Consider the following 24,582-nt stretch of genomic DNA (forward strand, 5'->3'; position numbering starts at 1 on the left):
GCACTTTTTATTATAACCTGAAAAGCAGGAGAGAACCTCAGCAATAAATACCCATAACTAAAGAAAACTGAGAATAATGTCTAATTAAAGAGGTACACTGAACACTGCTGAAGATGCAAAAATAATTTAATGTATAAAACACAGTAATTTAAGCACTTTCTTCCCCAGGACCTCTTCAGCAGTGCACATCATACCTCTTTCATTGGGTGTTATCCACTGTTTTCTTTGGTTTTGAGTATTTTTTTTTTTTATTATACCCTCCGTGCTTAGGCATATCCAGGGAAGCTAAAGGCATTTTTCACCACTTTCTTTTCTTCATCAGTGACGTTCTGGGAAAGAGTAGATTCCGGAAGTGTTCTAGAAGTAGCAACCTGGTCCTCTTTCCTTACCTTCGTGAAGCACTACTAACCAGATACTTTTCTAGATACAATAAGGCTTTGTGAGGATCATACTTCCGGTGCTCCTGGACCTTTGTCCTACCTCATCCCAGGTTTTGTAAGCTTTGGAAGTCAACCCATATACCAGTAGCAGAGTGTTTGTTGAACATAGTATGGTTGTGCATGTTACACTTACCTCTAACAGTACTTTTTCGTAGAGCACACTGCCTTACTTGGCAGTACCCTCCCACCATCCCTCTTTTTGTTTGTATATAGTTTGTTGTAGGAGGTGTAGATGAGTTTGCTTCATGGGTAAGTACTAGGCTGGCCACCCTTGCGGACCATTTTAAGTCTAGCCAATTTCCCCTTTTGTGCTCAAATTAACCTATCTCATCCCATGGCCAGTTATTATGCATTACCCCTAATGAGAATAACTGGGATCGTACCATAGATAATTTGAGGAGACCCATGCACAGGATAAAGCATTTAGGAGCTGCCCTTTCCATTAGTAGTACAGGGGGTTTTCATGGGATAAATTTTCTGTTTCCCATCCATAGATTAAAGTTGCTCTTGAATATGGACACGGATGACCTTTTTTATGTGGATGGGGAATCTATTCCATAGTTGTGGTATCCTCTCCGAGATATACCTGTCCCTCCAAACTTCTGTTGAAGTTGCAGAAGAGGTTTAGATCCCTAGACTGAGTATTTTTTATGCCGTTTGACTTACTGATGTGCATTGACTTCATCAGTAATGGGTCAGAGAATGTCTTGTATGCCAGATACAGGCCATCTCTTTACAGTATGTTGGGTGCCAAGATTAGTGACAGGGCTTTGAGTCTGTCCATGTAGGATATGTTGTTTAGAACTTTTATCACTTTAGTAAGGTAGATCTGTGGGCATTCCAGTTGCTTCATGTGTGTAGACAAATACACGGCAAAGGGGGCACTCTGTTCAATGACTGGCCTAATGAGGACTCAGTAAAGAGGTACAATAACATCCCTAGATCTGCACACAATCCCTTTATTAGCTGTGCAGTGTAGAATGACTTTCTTACAATGGACACGTTTTTCTAAAGTTAGGTCACTGTCCACACAAGTTGCCAAATTGCAAGCTACTGAACTCTTAGAGGGAGTATTGCTAATGTACTTCCCTGGGATAGATTACTTCTCAATGGATACAGCAATGCATTTTTTTGGCATTTAGTTTTCCCATCATTTTGGCAGCAGTTACTTATCTGAGACGTACCTTCCTACAGGATGGCTAAGTGATTTGGGGATCTGCAACCTTTCTTAGCGTTTATGTGGCATTTAGTATGGAACAGTAGGTATTTGCAAGGCTTGTGTTTTGTCTGCTGTTCCTGTTGAACCTAGAAAACTGAATGGGTCCTGTCTGTGAGTTTGAAGGGCCATCTTGGTGCTGCCAGATGATTGGTCCTTCACACTGGCAGAGCTTTGCCAGACTGCCAGAGGGAGGGAAGCAGGGCATACTACTCATGTACCAGTAAGGCAGTGTGTTCTCTTGGCATCTGCTGTTGCAGGTAAGTGGAGTTTGCACATCTGTATTTTCTGGCCATTCCTCCCATCATAGAAGTACCGAATGATGCATGTTAGGGCCATTAACTGCCAGTTTTGTATACTTAATATTCAGGAGTTTCTCCTTAACCAGTTGAGGCACAAGACAAAACAGATTGAGGGTGAAGACCTTCAAAAAAAAGGGGGGGGGGTTCAGTTCCTTGGATACAAGATGCTTTGTAAAATGCAGTTGATATATCCTGTAAGTCAGCTGCCATGGGGCCTGTGATTAGGAGGCATATCTGGCTGTGGAAAACACCTCCCTGCCTAAATAACTAAAAGCCAAACTCCTTAATACATTTCTGGACAAGGAGCTTTACTTTGGACTCTTGTTTGAAAAGGTGTTTGAGACTGGAGATAATGTAGAAAATCATGCAGTTAAGGGTCATTCTCATCCTCCTGCACGAAGATACAGTAGGAAATAACCCAATAAAGAGCAGATCCTTCCACAGACAAAATGCTGAATATGCCTGTTTTGTTGCAGGAGAATTTCATTTTCCTGAGCTATTTCAAAAATATCTGTAGCAAAACTTTTCAGGGTCCCAATCTTTATATCTGTATCTGCCAGTGTGTAAAGTCTGTGGGTTGTTACTAACTGAATTTGACACTGTAATGGCATATCGGTTGGGAGGGTGGCCCAATGGTTAAGGTGTTTGCCTTACAAACACAAGGTGCAGGGTTTGAGTCTCACAAGGGATAATTGGCTAGGCTTAAAATGGCTCGCAAGGGCAGTTAGCTTGGTACTAATCTATGAATCTATATTAGTGTCACTTGCTGCTTTTGTTAATGTTTTGTATGCCTGACTGGAGGGGTGTTGCCTGGTCATCAGTAAGACTAGTTGCTTATCCAGTCATGCAGTCACAGGTACTTCAGCCAAAGGAAGAGATGTTTTAGCACGTGTAAGCTGCAAAATAATCATAAATGTGCTTAGCCTTTGTTTCAGGTATGGCAGCTTTGAAATGCACCTTCCAGCCTGACATCCTTTGGTGGATTATTAGATGACTTGTGCGACTCAAATAATGCAATCGTAAGTTTAGTACTTATTCACCAGGGGTGGGGTGGGGTGACTCTGAAAACAGTAGCTCTTGTCAAGCTACTGAATATCATTTTAAGACCAGGTGCAACTTCATGTGGAGTAGAACTGATTTCCTGAACTTAAATGGGTACTATGCAGCAGTTAATAGTACTCGTATAGCCACATAGTTGTTACCCCAAAATCCCCTCTTGTGAACAAATGTGTTGGTTTTAAAAGTAGTGGGTAATAGCACAGCATTTTTAATCCCATTAGGAAAATTAGGGATGGACAACAGGAGGTTTAACTTCTTGTTAAAACATTCAGCTTTCTTACAGTTGAAATGTATGGTTTCTTGGCAAGGCAATTTGATCCATTCTTCAATCCTACACTCTGTAGTCATACCACTGCCATGATATCAGAGAAGACAACCTGTCCACTCGCAAGTAAAGTAGCTCCCTAGTTCCATTCAGTAGTCAGAAGTGTGGGGAGAAATCAGAAGAAGCTAAACATTGTCTGAATGAAAAACAGTGGAAAAGGTTAATGTCTTCAGCAGTCACAAGGGGGATGGTTGAGGAGAAGGAAAGTTTTGGACGTGTAGGTCAAAGCTCAGATTAGATGGGCTCCTTCCAACTGGCACAGCATGTTGGGCAGTGTGTGATAGAAGAATGCCAAAGAAACTGAAAAGTAAGGTGTTACAAAACAGTGGTGTGACCAGTGCGACTGTATGGTACAGAAAACTGGGCAGTGAAAGCAGAGGTGATAGAAATAATGGGCTGAAGACTGATACTAGGATGCACTTCTTGGACATCAGAACAGAGGCCAGATTAGCTCCAGTTACAACAGAAGCTCAGAGAATAGATTTTGGAGATTCAAGCACATTTGCAGGAAAACTAAAGATGATGTGCTGAAGATTTAGGAGAGAGTAGAAAAAGGCAGGAGGAAACGAGCGCTTCCAGCAAAGGAATGCTTGAGAGAAGTATTGCGACAGGTATGACTGTCAGAAAAGGTGCGAGTGGCATTGACTTGAGAACGGTGGTGGCAGATGATGCAGTACCATCACTTCATGTAGAGAATAGTGAAAAGTTTTTGTTTTATTTTATAAATAAGTGTGGCTGTTTCATAGTCTCTTAAATGGAGTCACTACAGTCATCTATGGTTCTAACTTTGTTGCAGGTGGTGCCTGTGTTGCTTTTTTTTCTTAGGAAGTTATTTACTGCCTTGGATTTTTCATAACTGTCAATCACTGTGGATGACCCTTCAAATTAAGGTACAATACTGGAGAGCACTAACCACATTCTTTGATTTTCATGAGATCTCTCTGCAGTGTTTATGTACAGCCTTTCATTATCCCTTTATTGTCAGGGTTTTTTCCAGCAACTTTCAATACTGAATGGCCCTGTCAGTGTCTACCCTGGATCACTTTCAGTACTGAATGGCCCTGTCAGTGTCTACCCTGGATCACTTTCAGTACTGAATGGCCCTGTCAGTGTCTACCCTGGATCACTTTCAGTACCGAATGGCCCTGTCAGTGTCTACCCTGGATCACTTTCAGTACTGAATGGCCCTGTCAGTGTCTACCCTGGATCACTTTCAGTACTGAATGGCCCTGTCAGTGTCTACCCTGGATCGCTTTCAATACTGAATGGCCCTGTCAGTGTCTACCCTGGATCACTTTCAATACTGAATGGCCCTGTCATTGTCTACCCTGGATCACTTTCAATACTGAATGGCCCTTTCAGTGTCTACCCTGGATCACGTTCAGTACTGAATGGCCCTGTCAGTGTCTACCCTGGATCACTTTCAATTTTGAATGGCCCTGTCAGTGTCTACCCTGGATCACTTTCAATACTGAATGGCCTAGTCAGTGTCTACCCTGGATCACTTTCAATACTGAATGGCCCTGTCATTGTCTACCCTGGATCACTTTCAGTACTGAATGGCCCTGTCAGTGTCTACCCTGGATCACTTTCAGTACTGAATGGCCCTATCAGTGCCTACCCTGGATCACTTTCAGTACTGAATGGCCCTGTCAGTGTCTACCGTGGATCACTTTCAGTACTGAATGGCCCTGTCAATGTCTACCCTGGATCACTTTCAGTACTGAATGGCCCTTTCAGTGTCTACCCTGGATCACGTTCAGTACTGAATGGCCCTGTCAGTGTCTACCCTGGATCACTTTCAATTTTGAATGGCCCTGTCATTGTCTACCCTGGATCACTTTCAATACTGAATGGCCTTGTCAGTGTCTACCCTGGATCACTTTCAATACTGAATGGCCCTGTCATTGTCTACCCTGGATCACTTTCAGTACTGAATGGCCCTGTCAGTGTCTACCGTGGATCACTTTCAGTACTGAATGGCCCTGTCAATGTTTCGGATATTATTTTTCTACCCTGGATCAATTAATACGTTCCAGGTATATTTTTCCTTGAATGGCCCTGTCAGTGTCTACCGTGGATCACTTTCAGTACTGAATGGCCCTGTCAATGTTTCGGATATTATTTTTCTACCCTGGATCAATTAATACGTTCCAGGTATATTTTTCTACCCTTGAGCAATTAATACGTTCCAGGTATATTTTTCTACCCTGGATCAATTAATACGTTCCAGGTAATTTTTCTACCCTGGATCAATTAAATACGTTCCAGGTATATTTTTCTACCCTGGATCAATTAATACGTTCCAGGTATATTTTTCTACCCTGGATCAATTAATATGTTTCAGGTATATTTTTCTACCCTGGATCAGTGAATACGTTCCAGGTATATTTTTCTACCCTGGATCAATGACTACGTTCCAGGTATATTTTTCTACCCTGGATCAATGACTACATTCCAGGTATATTTTTCTACCCTGGATCAATGAATACATTCCATGTATAATTTTCTACCCTGGATCAATGAATACGTTCCAGGTATAATTTTCTACCCTGGATAAATGAATACATTCCAGGTATATTTTTCTACCCTGGATCAATTAATACGTTCCAGGTATATTTTTCTACCCTGGATCAATTAATACGTTCCAAGTATATTTTTCTACCCTGGATCAATTCATACGTTCCAAGTATAGCTCACTAAAATTCCTTGTTAGCATGACTAAAAAACTTAGGGCTGACTGTACCATTCTAGCCTGATGTATTGGCATGTTCTGGCATAGGGTTTGTGTGTTCTCCGTATTTTAGCTTGATAAAAGAATTTCACCTACAAAGGGAGCTCTCAGGAAAGAGTATCCTAGCCGTTACCAGCTGGGACCCCTCAAGCAACAGCTGATCAATTAACATTTGGATATTTGTTATACTGTGCTTTGAATGCTTTCTACATGTGCATTCAGTCATGACCGTAAAGGTCTAGTGAACCAACCCATATTCCTGGCTGTAATATTAATCTGTGAATAAGTGTCAATATTTTATTATACTCTTGGCGTTTTGATGTTCTGAGTGATGATTTTGTTACAGTAGGTGATATGACTTTTGTGATTTTACTTCAGATCAGCACATTGGAGATTCTGAATCTGGAAGACCAGGGAGCTTTCTTAAGTGATGATGAAATATTTGCAAGTCGCCAAACAGCCAAACACACGTGTATGGCATTACGCAGGTACTTTGAGGCCCATCTTGCCATAAAGGTAGAGCAAGTAAAGCAGTCTTTACAAAGAGCAGAGGGTGGAGGAGTTCTCATCCATCCACAGCCACCCTACAAGGTAAGAATGCCTGAATATTAATGCTAAAACTGTCTTTCTCCACCAAGTATACATCGAATGGTGTATTGTATTAGTATCCCAACATTAAAATATAAGTTACTTTTTAGTGTTATGATGGGTGTTTTTTAACACATCATTTGATGATCTTCCATTACACTGTTGCAGTGTTCCTGACAGTGTTCCTGACAGTAGAGTTAGTGTTCCTAACAGTAGGAATCCCCTGCCTAGGGCAGCCTGACATCCTGCCAGTATGCCAAAGCCTGAGGTTGCTTTACGATGCACTGAATGTCACATGTATGCTCCTCTCGTAGCTTAGGGCATACAGGTGACATCTGGATGTAGCATCTTCACAACGTCCTTGCCACTAGTCCAAACATCTACATTCTGTTGCTGATTTCACTGAGCCTGTGGTAGATAAGTGCCCCGTTTGGGGTTCATTTTTAATTGCTTTTCATTTTTGTTGCTTGTGAGGTTTCATGTCATCCAAAAAGAGTAAATGTCAGTGTGGGAGACAAATTCCCCATAAAGACCACCACAAACGCTGTCTGTTTTGCCTTGGTGCCTTATGCAGTCATACATTCTCTTCCACCTGTCAAGCTTTTGTACCCAACACTTTGCATAGTAGGCTTTATTGTTTGGTTGCTGTATCTTGAGAATAACAGTCTTAAACTTCTTGTGAAAGATATGATAGAGGGAGCTTCCCGTCCTGATGGATAGTCAATAAGGTAAGAAGGCAGCTAAGAAGTGTAGGTTAGAATCTTCTGCTGTTCAGCCTCTGCCGGACATCTCTCCTGAAGTGAGTGAATGGCCGGAGGTTTACCCGGCTTTGTCAGATTCCTCTGCCGTGACTGGGTTGGGAGCTGGTGGGGCTGTGAGTTTAAGCACATCCGAGGAGTCTTTGCAGATGTCCATTGCTGAATTTCAGGGGGAACCATGATTGATCATCAAAAGAAACCCACAGATATTCTTGGCTCCCATCAAAAAAATCCTACAGGCAGGACATACTAGTACTCCCTCACCAGCACTTACTAATACTAAAGACAGCATAGCCTCATAATTTAAGAGATACTTCACAGAATCCATACTAGCCCTAACAAACCGTAATTGCTGTTTCCCTACCCAGACTCGCATATTACTCTTTCTTGATCCCATTAACGTTTGTTTCCAACCTGTCCTAATAAATACCATAGTTAAATGTCTCATAAAGCCTAAACGTATTACACTTGCTGCCAGCTATTCACCTGATGAAAATCTAAAAATCGCTGCAGACGCAATATCCTATCCAGTATCCATATTAGTAAAATGATCCATTTTAGTAAAATGATCCATTTTAGAACAAGTCTCTAAAATTTGGAAAGTGTCATATCATTCCTGTACATAAAGGGGGAATCTTGACAGAATTATTAAATTACCGGCCAATAGCTATACTTTCACCGCTGTCTAAAATACTTGAGAGGTGCAGCCATTCACAAATCATAAACTATCTAATAACCAACAATCTTCTATGGCTTTATTAATTTTACTAACATTATTAATCACCATCGCAATGAAGGCAGTTTAGTTTGCTCCATCTTTTTTGATCTGGCCAAAGCTTTTGATACCATCTCTCATTCTAAACTCTTAACTTCATTCTTGGAACTTAAACGTAGCTATTCTGCGCTTACTTGATTCCAGCAATATCTGTTTGTCAGCAAGTTGTAAAATGGCAACAGAACCTCTCTTCACTACTGCCTGTAATAACCTTAGTAGTTCCACAGGGATTTAGTCTGAGCCCCTCGTCTTTTTATTATCTTTACTATCTTCATACTGCCACCTCACTTGCCTCTGTAGTTCAATGTGCAGATGATTCCACCCTGATTTGTGCTGCCCCAGCACTGCAGAAATTCTAAAAAAAATCACCCAACAGTCATTCATTGCAGTGGAATCCTGTCTAAACAATGCACAACTTGTACTTAACCATAACGCAACAAAACTCTTGCACTTCTATCCAACTAGAGCTGCAGACCTCCACCCACCATTCAGTATATCATCATCAAACCATACAGTTATTTCTCCAGTTTCCAAACAAAGTTACTTAGAGTGAGCATTGACCATAATATGAAATTCAACATACACATATCACAAACGGGGGGGGAAAAAAAATCACAAAAAAATAGGAACCCTGTACAGAAATTACCCATCTTATCTCCACACTACTATATGCCTCACATTCTCACATATATTAAGAAATCTGACCTATCAAAACTCAAAACTAGGAACCCTGTACAGAAATTACCCATCGTATCTCTACACTACTATATGCCTCACATTCTGACATATATTAAGAGATCTGACCTATCAAAACTCAAAACTAGGAACCCTGTACAGAAATTACCCATCTTATCTCCACACTACTATATGCCTCACATTCTCACATATATTAAGAAATCTGACCTGTCAAAACTCAAAACTAGGAACCCTGTACAGAAATTACCCATCGTATCTCTACACTACTATATGCCTCACATTCTCACATATATTAAGAGATCTGACCTATCAAAACTCAAAACTAGGAACCCTGTACAGAAATTACCCATCTTATCTCTACACTACTATATGCCTCACATTCTCACATATATTAAGAAATCTGACCTATCAAAACTCAAAATTAGGAACCCTGTACAGAAATTACCCATCTTATCTCTACACTACTATATGCCTCACATTCTCACATATATTAAGAAATCTGACCTATCAAAACTCAAAATTAGGAACCCTGTACAGAAATTACCCATCTTATCTCTACACTACTATATGCCTCACATTCTCACATATATTAAGAAATCTGACCTATCAAAACTCAAAACTAGTAACCCTGTACAGAAATTACCCATCTTATCTCTACACTACTATATGCCTCACATTCTGACATATATTAAGAGATCTGACCTATCAAAACTCAAAATTAGGAACCCTGTACAGAAATTACCCATCTTATCTCTACACTACTATATGCCTCACATTCTCACATATATTAAGAAATCTGACCTATCAAAACTCAAAACTTGCTATCGGATCAAAAGTTTGCTATTGAATCGGATTTCATATTCCATCATTGTTTGGGTTTAAAACAACTATCCTGTCTCGAACTACCAAATCTTCTTGCTTATAATCAACTCACCTTCACCTGTCAAATACTAAATCAGCCAGAAAAAACACCAGTACTTCAAAATCTACTAATACACTACAACAATAGGGTACTGTGTTCCTCTTACAAATCCTTCTTAAATATATCCAAACCTAACGATGCAGTTGGAGTTTCACTTTACTAAAACTGCATAGCCAAAATTTGGAATTCCCGGTCATTAAACGTCACAACTACTACTAACACTTTAAAAAAACCTTCAGGTCACATCTATCTGAATCTTGGACCTGCTCATGCACAAACCCTGGTTAGAAAATGTCTTAAGGCAGCTAAAAGAACAGAGCCAGTCATTTTTGTGTTTGAAAAGTATACCCTACTTAAGTGTATGTATACTTAGCTTGTTTTTTACCTTCAATCACAGTACTGCAATTCTTTTATTTCTACCTAGATTATGATTGTATTAGTGAAATGTGTAACATGTATTTTTTCATTTTGTGCTTGTATCTAAGATTAAATCTATATTTGTAAATGTATGTTGTATATGTATCATATTGTTTATAAATGTGAAGCTTTTCTACCTGGGCCTCCAGTGAAAAAGGACATTTTGTCAGTTGGGCTTTCCTGGTAAACAAATGTAAAGTAAATCATTTTCAAGGGGCCTGAGAGAGTTCCTCCGATGTTAGTCAGAGAAGACGTTCCTACTACCATTATTGAATGCTGTCCTTGGTCAAGGGGCCTGAGAGAGTTCCTCAGATTTAGTCAGAGAAGGCGTTCCTACTACCATTATTGAATGCTGTCCTTGTTCAAGGGGCCTGAGAGAGTTCCTCAGATTTAGTCAGAGAAGACGTTCCTACTACCATTATTGAATGCTGTCCTTGGTCAAGGGGCCTGAGAGAGTTCCTCAGATGTTAGTCAGAGAAGGCGTTCCTACTACCATTATTGAATGCTGTCCTTGTTCAAGGGGCCTGAGAGAGTTCCTCAGATGTTAGTCAGAGAAGACGTTCCTACTACCATTATTGAATGCTGTCCTTGGTCAAGGGGCCTGAGAGAGTTCCTCAGATGTTAGTCAGAGAAGACGTTCCTACTACCATTATTGAATGCTGTCCTTGTTCAAGGGGCCTGAGAGAGTTCCTCAGATGTTAGTCAGAGAAGGCGTTCCTACTACCATTATTGAATGCTGTCCTTGTTCAAGGGGCCTGAGAGAGTTCCTCAGATGTTAGTCAGAGAAGGCGTTCCTACTACCATTATTGAATGCTGTCCTTGGTCAAGGGGCCTGAGAGAGTTCCTCAGATGTTAGTCAGAGAAGACGTTCCTACTACCATTATTGAATGCTGTCCTTGTTCAAGGGGCCTGAGAGAGTTCCTCAGATGTTAGTCAGAGAAGGCGTTTCTACTACCATTATTGAATGCTGTCCTTGTTCAAGGGGCCTGAGAGAGTTCCTCAGATGTTAGTCAGAGAAGGCGTTCCTACTACCATTATTGAATGCTGTCCTTGTTCAAGGGGCCTGAGAGAGTTCCTCAGATTTAGTCAGAGAAGGCGTTCCTACTACCATTATTGAATGCTGTCCTTGGTCAAGGGGCCTGAGAGAGTTCCTCAGATTTAGTCAGAGAAGACGTTCCTACTACCATTATTGAATGCTGTCCTTGTTCAAGGGACCTGAGAGAGTTCCTCAGATGTTAGTCAGAGAAGGCGTTCCTACTACCATTATTGAATGCTGTCCTTGGTCAAGGGGCCTGAGAGAGTTCCTCAGATTTAGTCAGAGAAGGTGTTCCTACTACCGTTATTGAATGCTGTCCTTGTTCAAGGGGCCTGAGAGAGTTCCTCCGATGTTAGTCAGAGAAGACGTTCCTACTACCATTATTGAATGCTGTCCTTGGTCAAGGGGCCTGAGAGAGTTCCTCAGATGTTAGAGAAGGCGTTCCTACTACCATTATTGAATGCTGTCCTTGGTCAAGGGGCCTGAGAGAGTTCCTCAGATGTTAGTCAGAGAAGACGTTCCTACTACCATTATTGAATGCTGTCCTTGGTCAAGGGGCCTGAGAGAGTTCCTCAGATTTAGTCAGAGAAGACGTTCCTACTACCATTATTGAATGCTGTCCTTGGTCAAGGGGCCTGAGAGAGTTCCTCAGGTTTAGTCAGAGAAGGCGTTCCTACTACCATTATTGAATGCTGTCCTTGTTCAAGGGGCCTGAGAGAGTTCCTCAGATGTTAGTCAGAGAAGGCGTTCCTACTACCATTATTGAATGCTGTCCTTGGTCAAGGGGCCTGAGAGAGTTCCTCAGATGTTAGTCAGAGAAGGCGTTCCTACTACCATTATTGAATGCTGTCCTTGGTCAAGGGGCCTGAGAGAGTTCCTCAGATTTAGTCAGAGAAGGCGTTCCTACTACCGTTATTGAATGCTGTCCTTGGTCAGAGCCTCTCGAGATTTATAAAGCAGACATCCCAGTAAAGAAAAACACAAAAAGTTAACTACGTTTCTTCTGCCATTAAGGATCCACACAGTGCGTGGCAGGCCTTCACTTAGGGTTTGTTTAGTGCTTTGATAGCATTGAAACCTCCCCAGGGTGTTTCTGTTCCTACTCCCCTTCATCTTCTACTCCCCTTCAAAGACCAAGGGAGCAGGGTTCCTCTGAGGAGTTGGATTCGGATGAGGAATCCCTTGCTTACTTTTCTCAGATTCCTTCTCCTTTGGACTGTGAGTCAGAGCAAGAGGAATCTACCAATCCTGACACTTTGTAGAGATTTCTTTTGGGGACACAATATCCAGGACGATGGAGTTCTTTAAATGGGATTGTGCTCAGGTCTCTGAAATTCATAAGAGGTACTGAATTGCACAGATGGGTTCTCTGAAACCTTTTGCTGTTCCTCCTGTGTTGGCTGCTTTGTTGGATGTATTTTTCAATGCCTTTAAGGCTCCTGATTCTCAGTCCCTTGCTTTCAAGAAATCTGATAGGTTTTGTAAGGTGCCTGAGGACTATATATTTTGTACAGGTGTCCTGCTGCTCTCCCCTCAGTGGTGACTGTAGCCTCTAACAGGCCTTCTCAATTGCGTCCTTCGCCCGAATTGCTGCCCTCTGATAAAGATAGAACCATGTAAAGGCTAGGTAAGGTTTACACTTTGGGTACCTTGGCTTTCAGGGCTGTTAATTATCAGACCCATATAGTCATGAATGTGTTGGCTCTTCTGTTCCATGCTTGTCAGGTTATATCTGATCTTCCAGACACACTTCCTCACAGGTGGCTCGTCATTCCATCAAGTGTAGTTATGATGCAGCAGATGTTTTTTCTAGGGTTGCTGCTTTTGGGTCAGTGATGAGGTATTCTTGGCTTCAGCTTCAACCCTTGTCTAATGATATCAAGGCTAAATTGATGGATGCCCCTCTTGGTAATACACTTGTTTGGTGAAGCTGCTGATTATTTAAGTCCCTTCAGGATAAGGGAAAGGCTTTACAGGAACTCAAACATGTTAGATGTTCATAGTGTTTCACTGTTGCAGTCATTACACTTGGGTTATCCTGCTGGCAGGCTACCCGCAGTCAGCCTGAATTCCAAAGTCCTGGTCCGGCGTAGGTTGCTGTCGCCTCTTCCCTGACGTCAGTGCGCCATGGGTATAAAAGATGCAGCCGACGCCATTTTCTTCAGTCTTTCTTGCCGCGCGGTGCCCGAAGCAAAAGCAGTTTTCAAGTGCCGGTCGGCCGACTCCTGAGATTTTCGAAATTGAGTTTCAGATCCGAAGTCTTCAATAAAGCTAAGTACCCCGTTGGGGAAACTTTTTTTCTTGCTCCAGACCGATGTCAGAAAAAGCTAATAATTGTATTTCTTTTTGGAAGCAAATACCTCATAAGAACTTTCATTCTTACTGTATTCCTTGCCTAGGCCCTGACCACGATGTTGCTAGTTGTCAGTTTTGTGCTAGATTTAACCAACGCACTATTAAGCATCGGTACAATTTTGCTTTACATTACTTTGGCTGAAGGTTTAACTACATAATGCCGTCGGAACAGCCGACGACCGGAGTTCATAAAAAGCGCAAGGCAAAAGAAAAGGACAGGCATCCGAGGTCCAAAACCGACTATGAAGCCTCTTCTAGGCCAGTCGCCAGTTCTCAGTGAGGTGCTTTCGCAGCCCCTGACACCCGCTACCTCAGAGCCACAGGCCGCCTCCAACTCCCACGTGTAGACAGCTAGGCCTCTGGATACTCAAGGTATTGGGCCTTCGGAAACTAATCCCTCAGGTGGGTCTGGAGCCGCTGAGCAGGCATCGGCTTCTGAGGGTGTTTTCAGACCTACACAGCTTTATATCAAGCCAACTACAGCATCAAAGACTAAAACAGTTTTAAAGACAAGAAAACAAGTACAGCATTCTCCAGGACAGACTTCCATGCCTAAGAAACAGATGCTCAAAATGGCCGAAGACCTAATTACTTTGATCAGGGCTCCCATCCCCCTCCTGATAAGAGGCCTAGGCAAGACACTGAATATGATTCCTCTGATCAGGTTTCTATTTCCTCTGACTCCTCTTCAGAACAGGGATACTCTATTCCTCCCTATGAGGATTCTGATGCTGAAGAATCAATTCCTTCATCTTCTACTCCTGAGGATTATTCACTTGGGGAAACCTTGCATACCATGAGTGAGCATTTCCACTGGGAGAGCCAAGATTATTCAGATTCTAAGAAAAGGCTCAGAGACTTTCTTTTACTGCCTCAGCACAGACCTCTTGCTATCTCTCCTGTTCTAGATATTGTAGATGATGTCTTTTCAGAGTTCGGCCTGTCTCCTGACTCTCTACCTCCTGCACCTGTTAAGCCAGACAGATACTACAGGTTTCCAGATTCTCATAAATTTCTATATAAAAACCCTGCTGCTGACCCATAAACTATTTCACAGGGACCCAAAGGGGTCAAAGCTGCTACTGCAAAAAACCCTGTCCCCTCAGACAGAGATTCTAGGTCACTGGACAGATGGGGGATAAAAGTTTACACTTCTGCTACCTTGGCTGTAAGGGCTTTAAATTGTCAGTTTCATATGCTTAAATATCAGCAATATTTAATGTCTCTATTAAAACAGAAAATGTTGACAAATTCTGAATGTGCTGAGAAAATTGCAGGATTTATTGCATGAAGCTGAACAAGTGGGAAAACATACTTTGCAATATGGTTATGATTCACTGGAGGCCTCTTGCAGGGCCGCTGTAACAGGCTCGGTCATTAGAAGGCATGCTTGGTTAAAAGAACAGACTCTGCCTGATCATGTTAAAGCAAAATTATTGGATGCTCCATTACAGCATGATACTTTGTTTGGTGTTAAGGCAGAAGAGGTGTTGAAGAAAATGGAGGATAAAGCTTAATTTATGCAGACAGTGAAGGATTTCTTACAGGTGCAGCCACCCAGATTTAGCAGGAACTGGCCTTCTAAAAATTGGTCCTTTCCTGTGTCAGACAGACCACAAAGTGGCAGATACCGACGCCCTAGAGGCAGACAACAGCCCCAGGGCTCATACAGGCCCAAACAGTGGGGGGCTTCTACCTCCAAAAGCGGAGAAGACAAATCGCAGCCATACAGGAAACAGTCCCAATGACTTTCCTCTGCCAATGCCAAGCATTTATCTTTTGGCAGCACCCTTAGGGGGAAAGCTAGCACTTTTTTCACAAAATTGGCACATGATTTCCCAGGACAAATGAGTCTTAAATATAGTCTCTCAGGGCTACAAGTTCCACTTTCACACCCTTCCAAAGGCAAAAGGTATGCCAGACCTGCCACACAATCAATGGGCAGAGGCAAAAAAACAAGTTTCATCCCTCATGGACATGAAGGCTATTCAGCCAGTGCCACAACAAGAGCAGGGACAAGGATTTTACTCAAGACTTTTCTTAGTACCAAGAAAGGACAAAGCATGGAGACAGATTCTGGACCTGTCTATTCTGAATACTTTTCTGGATGTTCCGAAATTCAAAATGTTGACACTACAGCAGCTTCTGCCCATGCTGGGCAAAAAGGCTTGGCTTGTAACTTTGGACCTCAAAGAGGCATACCTGCATGTCCCAATCAGACAATCTTGCAGAAGATACCTCAGATTCATAGCTGGCTCAAAGCACTACCAATTCTCTGCACTGCCCTTTGGCTTATCTACTGCGCCCAGAGTCTTCACAAAATGTCTGGCACCAGTAATTGCTTTTTGCAGACAAAAAGGAATTCAAATATACCCCTACTTGGACGACTGCCTTATTCAAGCACAGGCCAAAGACATCCTACTAAAGCATCTGGCATTTGTAAAAAGATTACTAATTTGCCTAGGGTACACAGTAAACGAAAATAAATCAAAACTTGTACCCTCTCAAGAGATAATATTCCTGGGTGCAAGCTTAAATACAACTGCCCAGATGGCCTATCTCACACCAGACAAACAAAGGCATCTGACTTCTTACTTCAAAAACATGGCAACAAAGACCCAGTTATCTGCAAGAAAATTTCTGCAGGCTCTGGGCTGCATGGCCTCCTGCATTCTGCTAATTCCATATGCAAGACTGCATATGAGGAAACTGCAATGGTACCTAAAAAGTGTTTGGACTCAACATTGCCACAGCCTGGAATCATTAATTTCCCTCATTCCTTGCCTACAACAGGAGTTTTGATGGTGGGCACAGGCCTGTCACCACAACAAGGGACAGCCATTCACTTCACCCACAGCCAGGCAAACACTAACAACAGATTATACCTGGGGGGCCCACATGGCAGGAAAATGTATTCAGGGCACATGGCCCGCAAGCCAAAGGCATCTACACATCAATCAAAAAGAGATGCTAGCTGTACAGAATGCCCTGACAGCCTTCAAAGACCAACTTCATCCAGGACAGCTGCTGATAAAGACTGACAACACCACAGTCATGTGGTACATAAACAAGCAGGGGTGCACACATTCCTACCCCCTCTGGAGACAAACCATGATTTTGTGGAACACAGCATTGACTTACCAAGTACACCTGCAGGCACAATTCCTGCCAGGAAAAACAAATGCTCTGGCAGACGAACTAAGTAGAAACCTCATGGACCCTCACAAGTGGAAACCAGATCCACAAATCTTCAGCATGATAGAGAGATGGGGATGCCCAGACATAGATCTTTTTGCCTCCCCTCACAACTGCCAACTTGAGAGATTGTGCACAAGGACTTATCACAAACAAGCATGGAAAGTGGATGCCCTGTCATTCAGCTGGAACAACCTTAGAGTATATGCCTTTCCTCCACTGCCTTTCCTCCCCAAGATGCTTCTCAAGGTCAGACAAGAGAAGCCACAGATGATACTGTTTGCCCCGGATTGGCCACGCCAACACTGGTACCCAGTCCTCAGGAACTTGTCCCAAGGCCCAGCCTAAACATTGCCTCAAATTCCTCATTTACTGACCCAACAAAACAATCAGATCCTGCACAGCCAACTCGGAACTCTAAATCTAGCTGCATGGAGGATTCTGTAACCTTTCAGAATTACACCTCTCTCTAAAGCGGTTATGGATGTCATTTTGGAAGCCAGGAGGCCCAGTACCAGAAAATCCTATGCAGATAAATGGAAAAGATTCTGTGTTTGGAACCAGGCACAAGGAATTGACACGCTTCTTCCAAATATTCCTCAGATTTTACAGTATCTAACTGAGATGCTGGACAAAGGCCTATCCTTCTTATCAATTAAGATCCATGCCTCTGCCATTTCAGCTCATTACAATACAGACCCACCTATGTTTTCATATCTTTTGCTTAGGCAGTTCCTTGGGGGGGGCAAAAACATAAGACCTCCAAGGAGAGCACCAGTACCTGCATGGAACCTCAATTTTGTCTTGGAAAAACTCACAATGCCTCCTTTTGAGCCAGCCAATACAGCTGACATAAAATTCTTATCATGGAAAACAGCTCTGCTCCTAGCAATAACTCCAGCAAGAGTCTCAGAGTTACAGGCATTAATGGCTGTAGAACCTTTTATTATATTCCATCTGGACAGGGCTTCTCTAAGGACCAACCCAACATTTATGCCTAAAGTCATGTCCAGTGTGGCTCTTAACCAAACCATTCATTTGCCTACTTTTTACCCATACCCGCAGAATAAAGGGGAGAGACTTCTGCATTATTTGGACATGCACCGACAGCTACACTACTACTTGGACAAAACTAAAGCTTTCAGAAAGACTGAGCAAATTTTAGTGGCATATGCTGCAGGATCACAAGGAAAGGCTATCTCAAATCACACTATTTCAAAATGGATAGGACACTGCATTTGTTTCTGCTATTCTCAACATGGTAAATCAGTGCCTAAGGGCGTTAGACCACATTCTACCAGGGCAGCAGCCACCTCAGCAGCCTTCCTCAGAGGAGTACCAACCAAGGATATTTTGGAGGCTGCAACTTGGACTTCAGTGCACACTTTTACTAAGCACTGCCACTTGCCTCTCTACTCTAAATCCAGAGCAGACTTTGCCACTGCAGTCTTGCAGGGCCTTATAGCTACTCCTAATTCTATTTAGACCCAGCCGCCCAACCTCAGCTTTGGGATTCAACCCAAGTGTAATGACTGCAACAGTGAAACACGATGAACATAGTACAGTTGTGTACCTACCATAAATGTAGATGTTCGAGTGTACTCACTGTTGCAGTCCAGGTTACCCACCCACCATCCCCCTTTTCTTTGCTGGGACTTATCTGTACTTCTCTATCCTATACAACGTATGTGGTGTATTTGCTTGTAGATGAAGGTGGTGTTATTTTAGTGCATGCTTTTATTAGCAATGTGTTTTAGCCTACCCTTTTGGGGGCGCCTGACATCTGGGGCAAGAAAAACTGAAGAAAATGGCGTCGGCTGCATCTTTTATACCCCTGGTGCACTGACGTCAGGGAAGAGACGACAGCAACCGACACCAGAACATGACTTTGGAATTCAGGCCGACTGCGGGTAGCATGCCAGCAGGATAACCCAAGTGTAATGACTGCAACAGTGAATACATTCTAACATCTACATTTATGGTAGGTACACAGCTGTACTTTTCTCCAGCTCCTAAATTTCAAAGAAACTACCCCAAAAAGCCAGCCTTTGTTTGCAAGCAGTGTTTTCCTATCCTAAGGGCAAAAAGGGTGGCAAGCGGGCTCCTCCTGCTAAGGCTACTCAAACTTCAGAGCCTCAGAAGTCTTCTTTTCTAGATAACCCAGGTGCTGTCTGACTATCCTCTTCTTCCCAGCCACTTTCCTCTTTGTCTTTCTCTCTCTGTGTCCTGTTTGGCTACAGATTGCTCAGGATTCCTGGGTTCTGTCCATTATTTACCAGGGGTATTTCATCAGGGTGTATTTCATGGTGTAGAAATCCTTTACCCCTTTTATGGGTATTCCCCAGCCCTCTCAAGAACCACTCTCCTTTTTCCCAGAGGTGCTTTTGGGATCTTTTGAATTGGGGCCTGTGTTCCAGAGGGTTTCTTACTCCAGGATGTTTCTAGTACATAGAAAGGAGAGATGTTCTTAATGTTTCACTGTTGCAGTCATCACACTTGGGTTATCCTGGCAGGGGTAGCCCTTAGTCGGCCCGAATGCCAGAGACTTAGTATTTTTGCGTCTGTTGCTGTCGCTTCAGGACTGACGTCAGGTCGCCAGAAGTATAAAAACAGGCAGCTGATGCCATTACATTGGTCTTTCTTGCCGAGGAGCCCAAAGCAGAAGCAGTTCACATGAGTGCCGGTAGGCCACTACCTGAGTTTTCGTTTCCAAATTTGAATCATCCTGAAGTATTCTAAAGCTAAGTACTCTGTTGGGGATCCTTTTTTCGTGCTCTAACCGATGTCAGAAACAGTTATCAATTGTCTCGCCTGTGGAAAGCAAAATAGCACACCGATACTTCCATTCTTACTGCATCACCTGTTTAGGCCCAGACCACGACGTACCTCGCTGTCTGTTTTGCGCCTTATTCAACGCCTGAACTATTCGTCGTCGGGCCGTTATTGTAGCTAAATACTTTCGTTCTCAAGCTCCGTATTCCGAAATGGCTTCGGTAAGCCATCTGACTACCAATCTTTTGAAAAAAACTTAAGGATAAAGACAGAGCCCGCACAGGTCCAAAACTGCCGATGATGCTTGTGTTAAGCTAGTCGCCAGTTCGTCGGTACTCATTGAGGTGCTTTTGCAGCCCCTGAAGCCCACTTCAATGGATTTGCAGGCCTCTATCGAGACCCGTTCAGAGTCCGGTATGCTGCGAGACGTTTCTTTGACTACGGAACCTGCGGATGTCTCTACCTTGGATGGGTCCGGAGCTGCTGTGCAGGCATCGGCCTCTGAGGAAGTTCTTCACATTACCGATATTGGACACAAACCGATGACTATTTTCACATCTTCAGTTCTTTCTAAAACTACCAAGTTTCTAAGGCCAAGGGTACAAGCTACACCTAAAAAAGCGACGACCCATACTCAAGCGCCTGCTTCCTTGCCACAATCTGAGATGCTTAAAATGGCAGAAGACCTGATGATGCTGATTAGGGGAAACCAACCTTCCCCTGCAAAAAGAGACCTATCCCCAGCAGCTTTATCTGACTAAGAGTTTGACGACTCTGAGGTTTCTGAATATGAAGACATGCCCTTATCTGCCTATGATGATTCAGATGCAGAAGAATCAATTCCTTCAGCCTCCCCTCCAGAGGATTTTTCTTTTGGTGAAACCCTACATACATTGAGAGTGCATTTCCACTGGGAATGCCAGGATTATCCTCAGTCCAAAAAGATGCTCGGGGAATTTTTAAACTTACCACAGCACAGACCCTTAGCTATTCCTCCTGATCTGGATGTTGTGGATGATGTCTTTATGGAATCAAATCTAACTCCTGATGCTTTACCCCCTGCTCCAAGGAAACCTGACGGGATGTTGTTAGTGCTTCACTGTTGCAGTCATTACATTTGGGTAATCTGCTGGCAGGTTGCCCTCAGTCGGCCTAAATTCCAAAGTCTTGGGTCCTGCATCAGTTGCTGTCTTCTCTTCCATGACGTCAGGTCGTCAGGGGTATAAAACATGCAGCCAATGCCATTTTCTTTAGTCTTTCTTGCCGCACGGTGCCCAAAGCAGACGCATTTTGCAAGTGCTGGTCTGGCAATTACTGAAATATTCGAGTTTGAGTTTCAGAACCGAGGTCTTCACTAAAGCTAAGCACCCTGTTGGGGAAACTTTTTTCTTGCTTTTTACTTTGTCAGAAAAAGTTAATAATTGTATTACTTGTGGGAAGCAAATACCTCATAAGGATTTTCATTTATACTGTATTCCTTGCCTAGGCCCTGATCACAATGTGTCTGGCTGTCGGTTTTGTGCTAGATTTAACCAAGTTAAGCTTCAGTATATTTTTGCATCAAAGTATTTTGGAAACCGATTAACTACCCAGAAATGTCGTCGGATAGCAATCTGACTACCGGAGTACATAAAGAACTCAAAGAAGGCAGTCGAGATCCAAAACTGACGACAAAGCTTCTCCTAAGCCAGTCGCCGGTACTCAGTGAGGCGCTTTCACAGCCCTTGATACCCGCTACCTTTAAGTCGCAGGCCTCTACCAACACCCATGTGGAGTCCGGCATGCCATAAGATACTCAAGGTATTGGACCAATGGATGTATCTCCCTCGGATGGGTCCGGAGCCGCTGAGCAGGCACTGGCTTCTGAGGGTGTATTCAGACCTCAACATTTGTATATCAAACCGACGACAGCTGCAAAACCAAAGACAAAAGCAATTTCTAAAACTATAAAAAAAAATGACGCATGAGCCACGTGCACGGGCCTCTATGCCTAAAAAACAGATGATCAAAATGGCTGAAGACCTTATTACCTCGATCAGGGGTACCCATCCCCCTCCAGGTAAGAGGCCTAGGCAAGACACTGATTATGAATCTTCTTATCAGGTTTCTATTTCTTCTGATCAGAAATTATCTATACTTCCCTATGAGGATTCTGATGCTGAGGAAAGTCTATTCCATCTGCATGTCCTCCTGAGGGATTATTCATTTGGAGAAACCTTGCATACTTTGAGGGAGCATTTTCAGTGGGAGAGTCAAGACTTCTCAGAATCAAAAAAGAGGCTCAGGGGTTTCCTTCTTCCTCAGCACAAGCATTTAGCCATTCCCTGTTTTAGACATTGTGGATGGTGTGTTTTCGGAGTCCAGCTTGACCCCCTGACTCCTTACCTCCGGCTCCCAGTAAGCCTGACCGATATTACAGGGTCCCTGACTCACATAAATTTTTATTTAGAAACCCTGCTGCTGATTCTGAAACTATTTCACAGGGTCCAAAGGGAGTTAAGGCCTCAACAGCAAAAAAATCCTACCCCATCTGACAAGAGATTCAAGGGCACTAGACAGATGGGGAAAAAAAAGGTTTATACATCTGCAGCCTTGGCAATCAGTGCCTTATAAGTGTCAATTTCATATGCTTAAGTACCAACAACATGTTATGGGATTGCTGAAACAGAAAATGATGTTGATTTCAGAATGTGCAGAAAATAAAGAATTGCAGGAATTATTGCATGCAGCTGAACAAGTTGGAAAACATACTTTGCAATGTGGTTTTGATTCTTTAACAGCCTCCTGCAAGGCTGCAGTTACTGGATCTGTGATTATGAGCATGCCTGGTTAAAGGAACAAAATTTGCCTGATCATGTTAAAAGCTAAATTGCTAGATGCACCTTTACAGCATGATTCTCTATTTGGTATTAAGCAGAAGAGGTTTTAAAGAAAATGGAAGACAAAGCTAAGTCTATGCAAACTGTTAAAGACTTCTTACAAGTGCAGCCACCATGATTCAGTAGACACTGGCCTACACAAAATTGGTCCTTTCCTGTGTCAGACAGAGCTCAAAGGGGCAAATCTAGACGGCCTTAGGGTTCCAGATACCAGGCGCAATATTCATATAGGTCAAAGCAATGGGGCGCTTTCACCTCCAAATCTGGAGGAGATGAAGCGCAAACCTACAGAAAGCAATCCCAATGACTTCCCTCTGCCTACACCAAGCACTTGTCTTTTGGCAGCACCCATAGGGATAAAATTTGCACTTTTTGCTCAAAATTGGCAGTTAATAACCCAGGACAGGTGGGTACTAAACATTGTATCCCAGGGATACAGATTCCATTTCCACACTGCCAGTGGCAAATGGTTGGCCAGATCTGTCAAAAAATCAATGAGCAGAGGCAGAGAAACAGGTTACTTCACTCATGGATATATGGGGGCCATTCAGACAGTACCAGAACAGGAAAAAGGACAAGGTTTGTACTCAAGACTGTTCTTGGTACCCAGAAAGGACAAGGCCTGGCGGCCAATACTGGATTTATCGATTTTGAACACATACCTGGACATTCCAAAATTCAAAATGCTGACTTTGCAGCAGCTTCTGCCCATGCTGGGCAAGAATTCTTGGCTGGTGACTTTAGATCTAAAAGAGGCATACCTGCATGTCCCAATAAGACAATCATGCAGAAGATACCTCAGATTTAAGGCTGGCTTAATGCATTACCAATTCTCTGCACTGCCCTTTGGCTTATCTACTGCGCCCAGGGTCTTTACAAAGTGCCTGCCACCATTAATTGCATTTTGCAGACAAAGAAGTATACAAATATATCCTTACTTGGATGACTGTCTCATTCAAGCAGAGAACAAGGATACACTTCTTCGACACCTAGTGTTTGTGAAAAGGCTTCTAACATGCCTAGGGTACACAAACGAAAAGAAATCACAACTGGTGCCCTCTCGAAAGATAACATTCCTGGGTGCAAGCTTGCATACAACTGCCCAGATGGCTTACCTCACGCCAGACAAGCAAAGGCAACTGACTGCTTACTTCAAACTGATGGCTACAAAAACCCAGTCTTCTGCAAGGCAAATACTGCAGGCTCTGGGCTTCATGGCATCCTGCATCCTACTAATTCCATATGCAAGACTGCATATGTGGAAACTTCAATGGTACCTAAAAACTTTATGGAGTCAACATTCACACAGTCTGGAAACAATGATTCCTCTCATTCCCTGCCTGCAACATGAGTTTCTATGGTGGGCAAAGGCATGTCACCAAAACATGGGACTGCCCTTCACTCTACCCCCTGCCAGCCAAACCTTAACAGATGCATCAGATTATGCCTGGGGGGGGGGGCACATGGAAGGAAGATGCATTCAGGGCTTATGGACACCAAAACAAATGCATCTACTTATCAACCAGAAAGAGATGCTAGCTGTTCAAAATGCCCTAACAGCCTTCAAGGGCTTACTTCATCCAGGACAACTACTGATAAAGATGGACAAAACCAGAGTCATGTGGTATATAAACAAGCAAGGGGGCACACACTCATACCCCCCTTTGCAGATTAGCCATGGCACTGTGGGACACAGCTTTGACCTACCAAATGCATCTTTAAGCTAAATTCCTGCCAGGAATACAAAACACTCTGGCAGACTATTTAAGCAGAACCCTTATGGATCCTCACGAGTGGAAACTAAATCCACAAGTCTTCAGCATGATAACAGAGAAATGGGGAAGCCCAGACATAGACCATTTGCCTTTCCTCAAAATTATCAATTGAAAAGATTCAGTAAGCAAGTGATGGATGTCATTCTGGAGGCAAGGAGGCCTAGTACTAGAAAATCCTATGCTGAAAAATGGAAAAGATTCTGTTCCTGGAGCCAAACTCGAGGGATGGGCACAACAGTGCCCAATTTACCACATATTCTTCAATACTTAACTGAGATGCTTCACAAGGGCCTTTCCTTGTCTTCCATTACAATTCAGCCATTTCAACACATTATAAT

General features: G+C 43.0%; 1 protein-coding gene across 1 annotated transcript in view; it reads left to right on the top strand.

Moving 5' to 3' along the window:
* Window positions 1-24,582, top strand: part of DCAF1 (DDB1 and CUL4 associated factor 1) — a gene marked incomplete in the record, with an annotated part of 1,406,260 nt that overhangs the window by 533,180 nt on the left and 848,498 nt on the right. The window contains 1 exon segment of the mRNA XM_044078852.1: window positions 6,455-6,667. Coding sequence (XP_043934787.1) covers window positions 6,455-6,667 — 213 coding nt within the window.

Source organism: Protopterus annectens, chromosome 7.part1, assembly GCF_019279795.1.
Source record: "Protopterus annectens isolate FY-2018-M chromosome 7.part1, PAN1.0, whole genome shotgun sequence".
NCBI classification, from domain to species: domain Eukaryota; kingdom Metazoa; phylum Chordata; order Ceratodontiformes; family Protopteridae; genus Protopterus; species Protopterus annectens.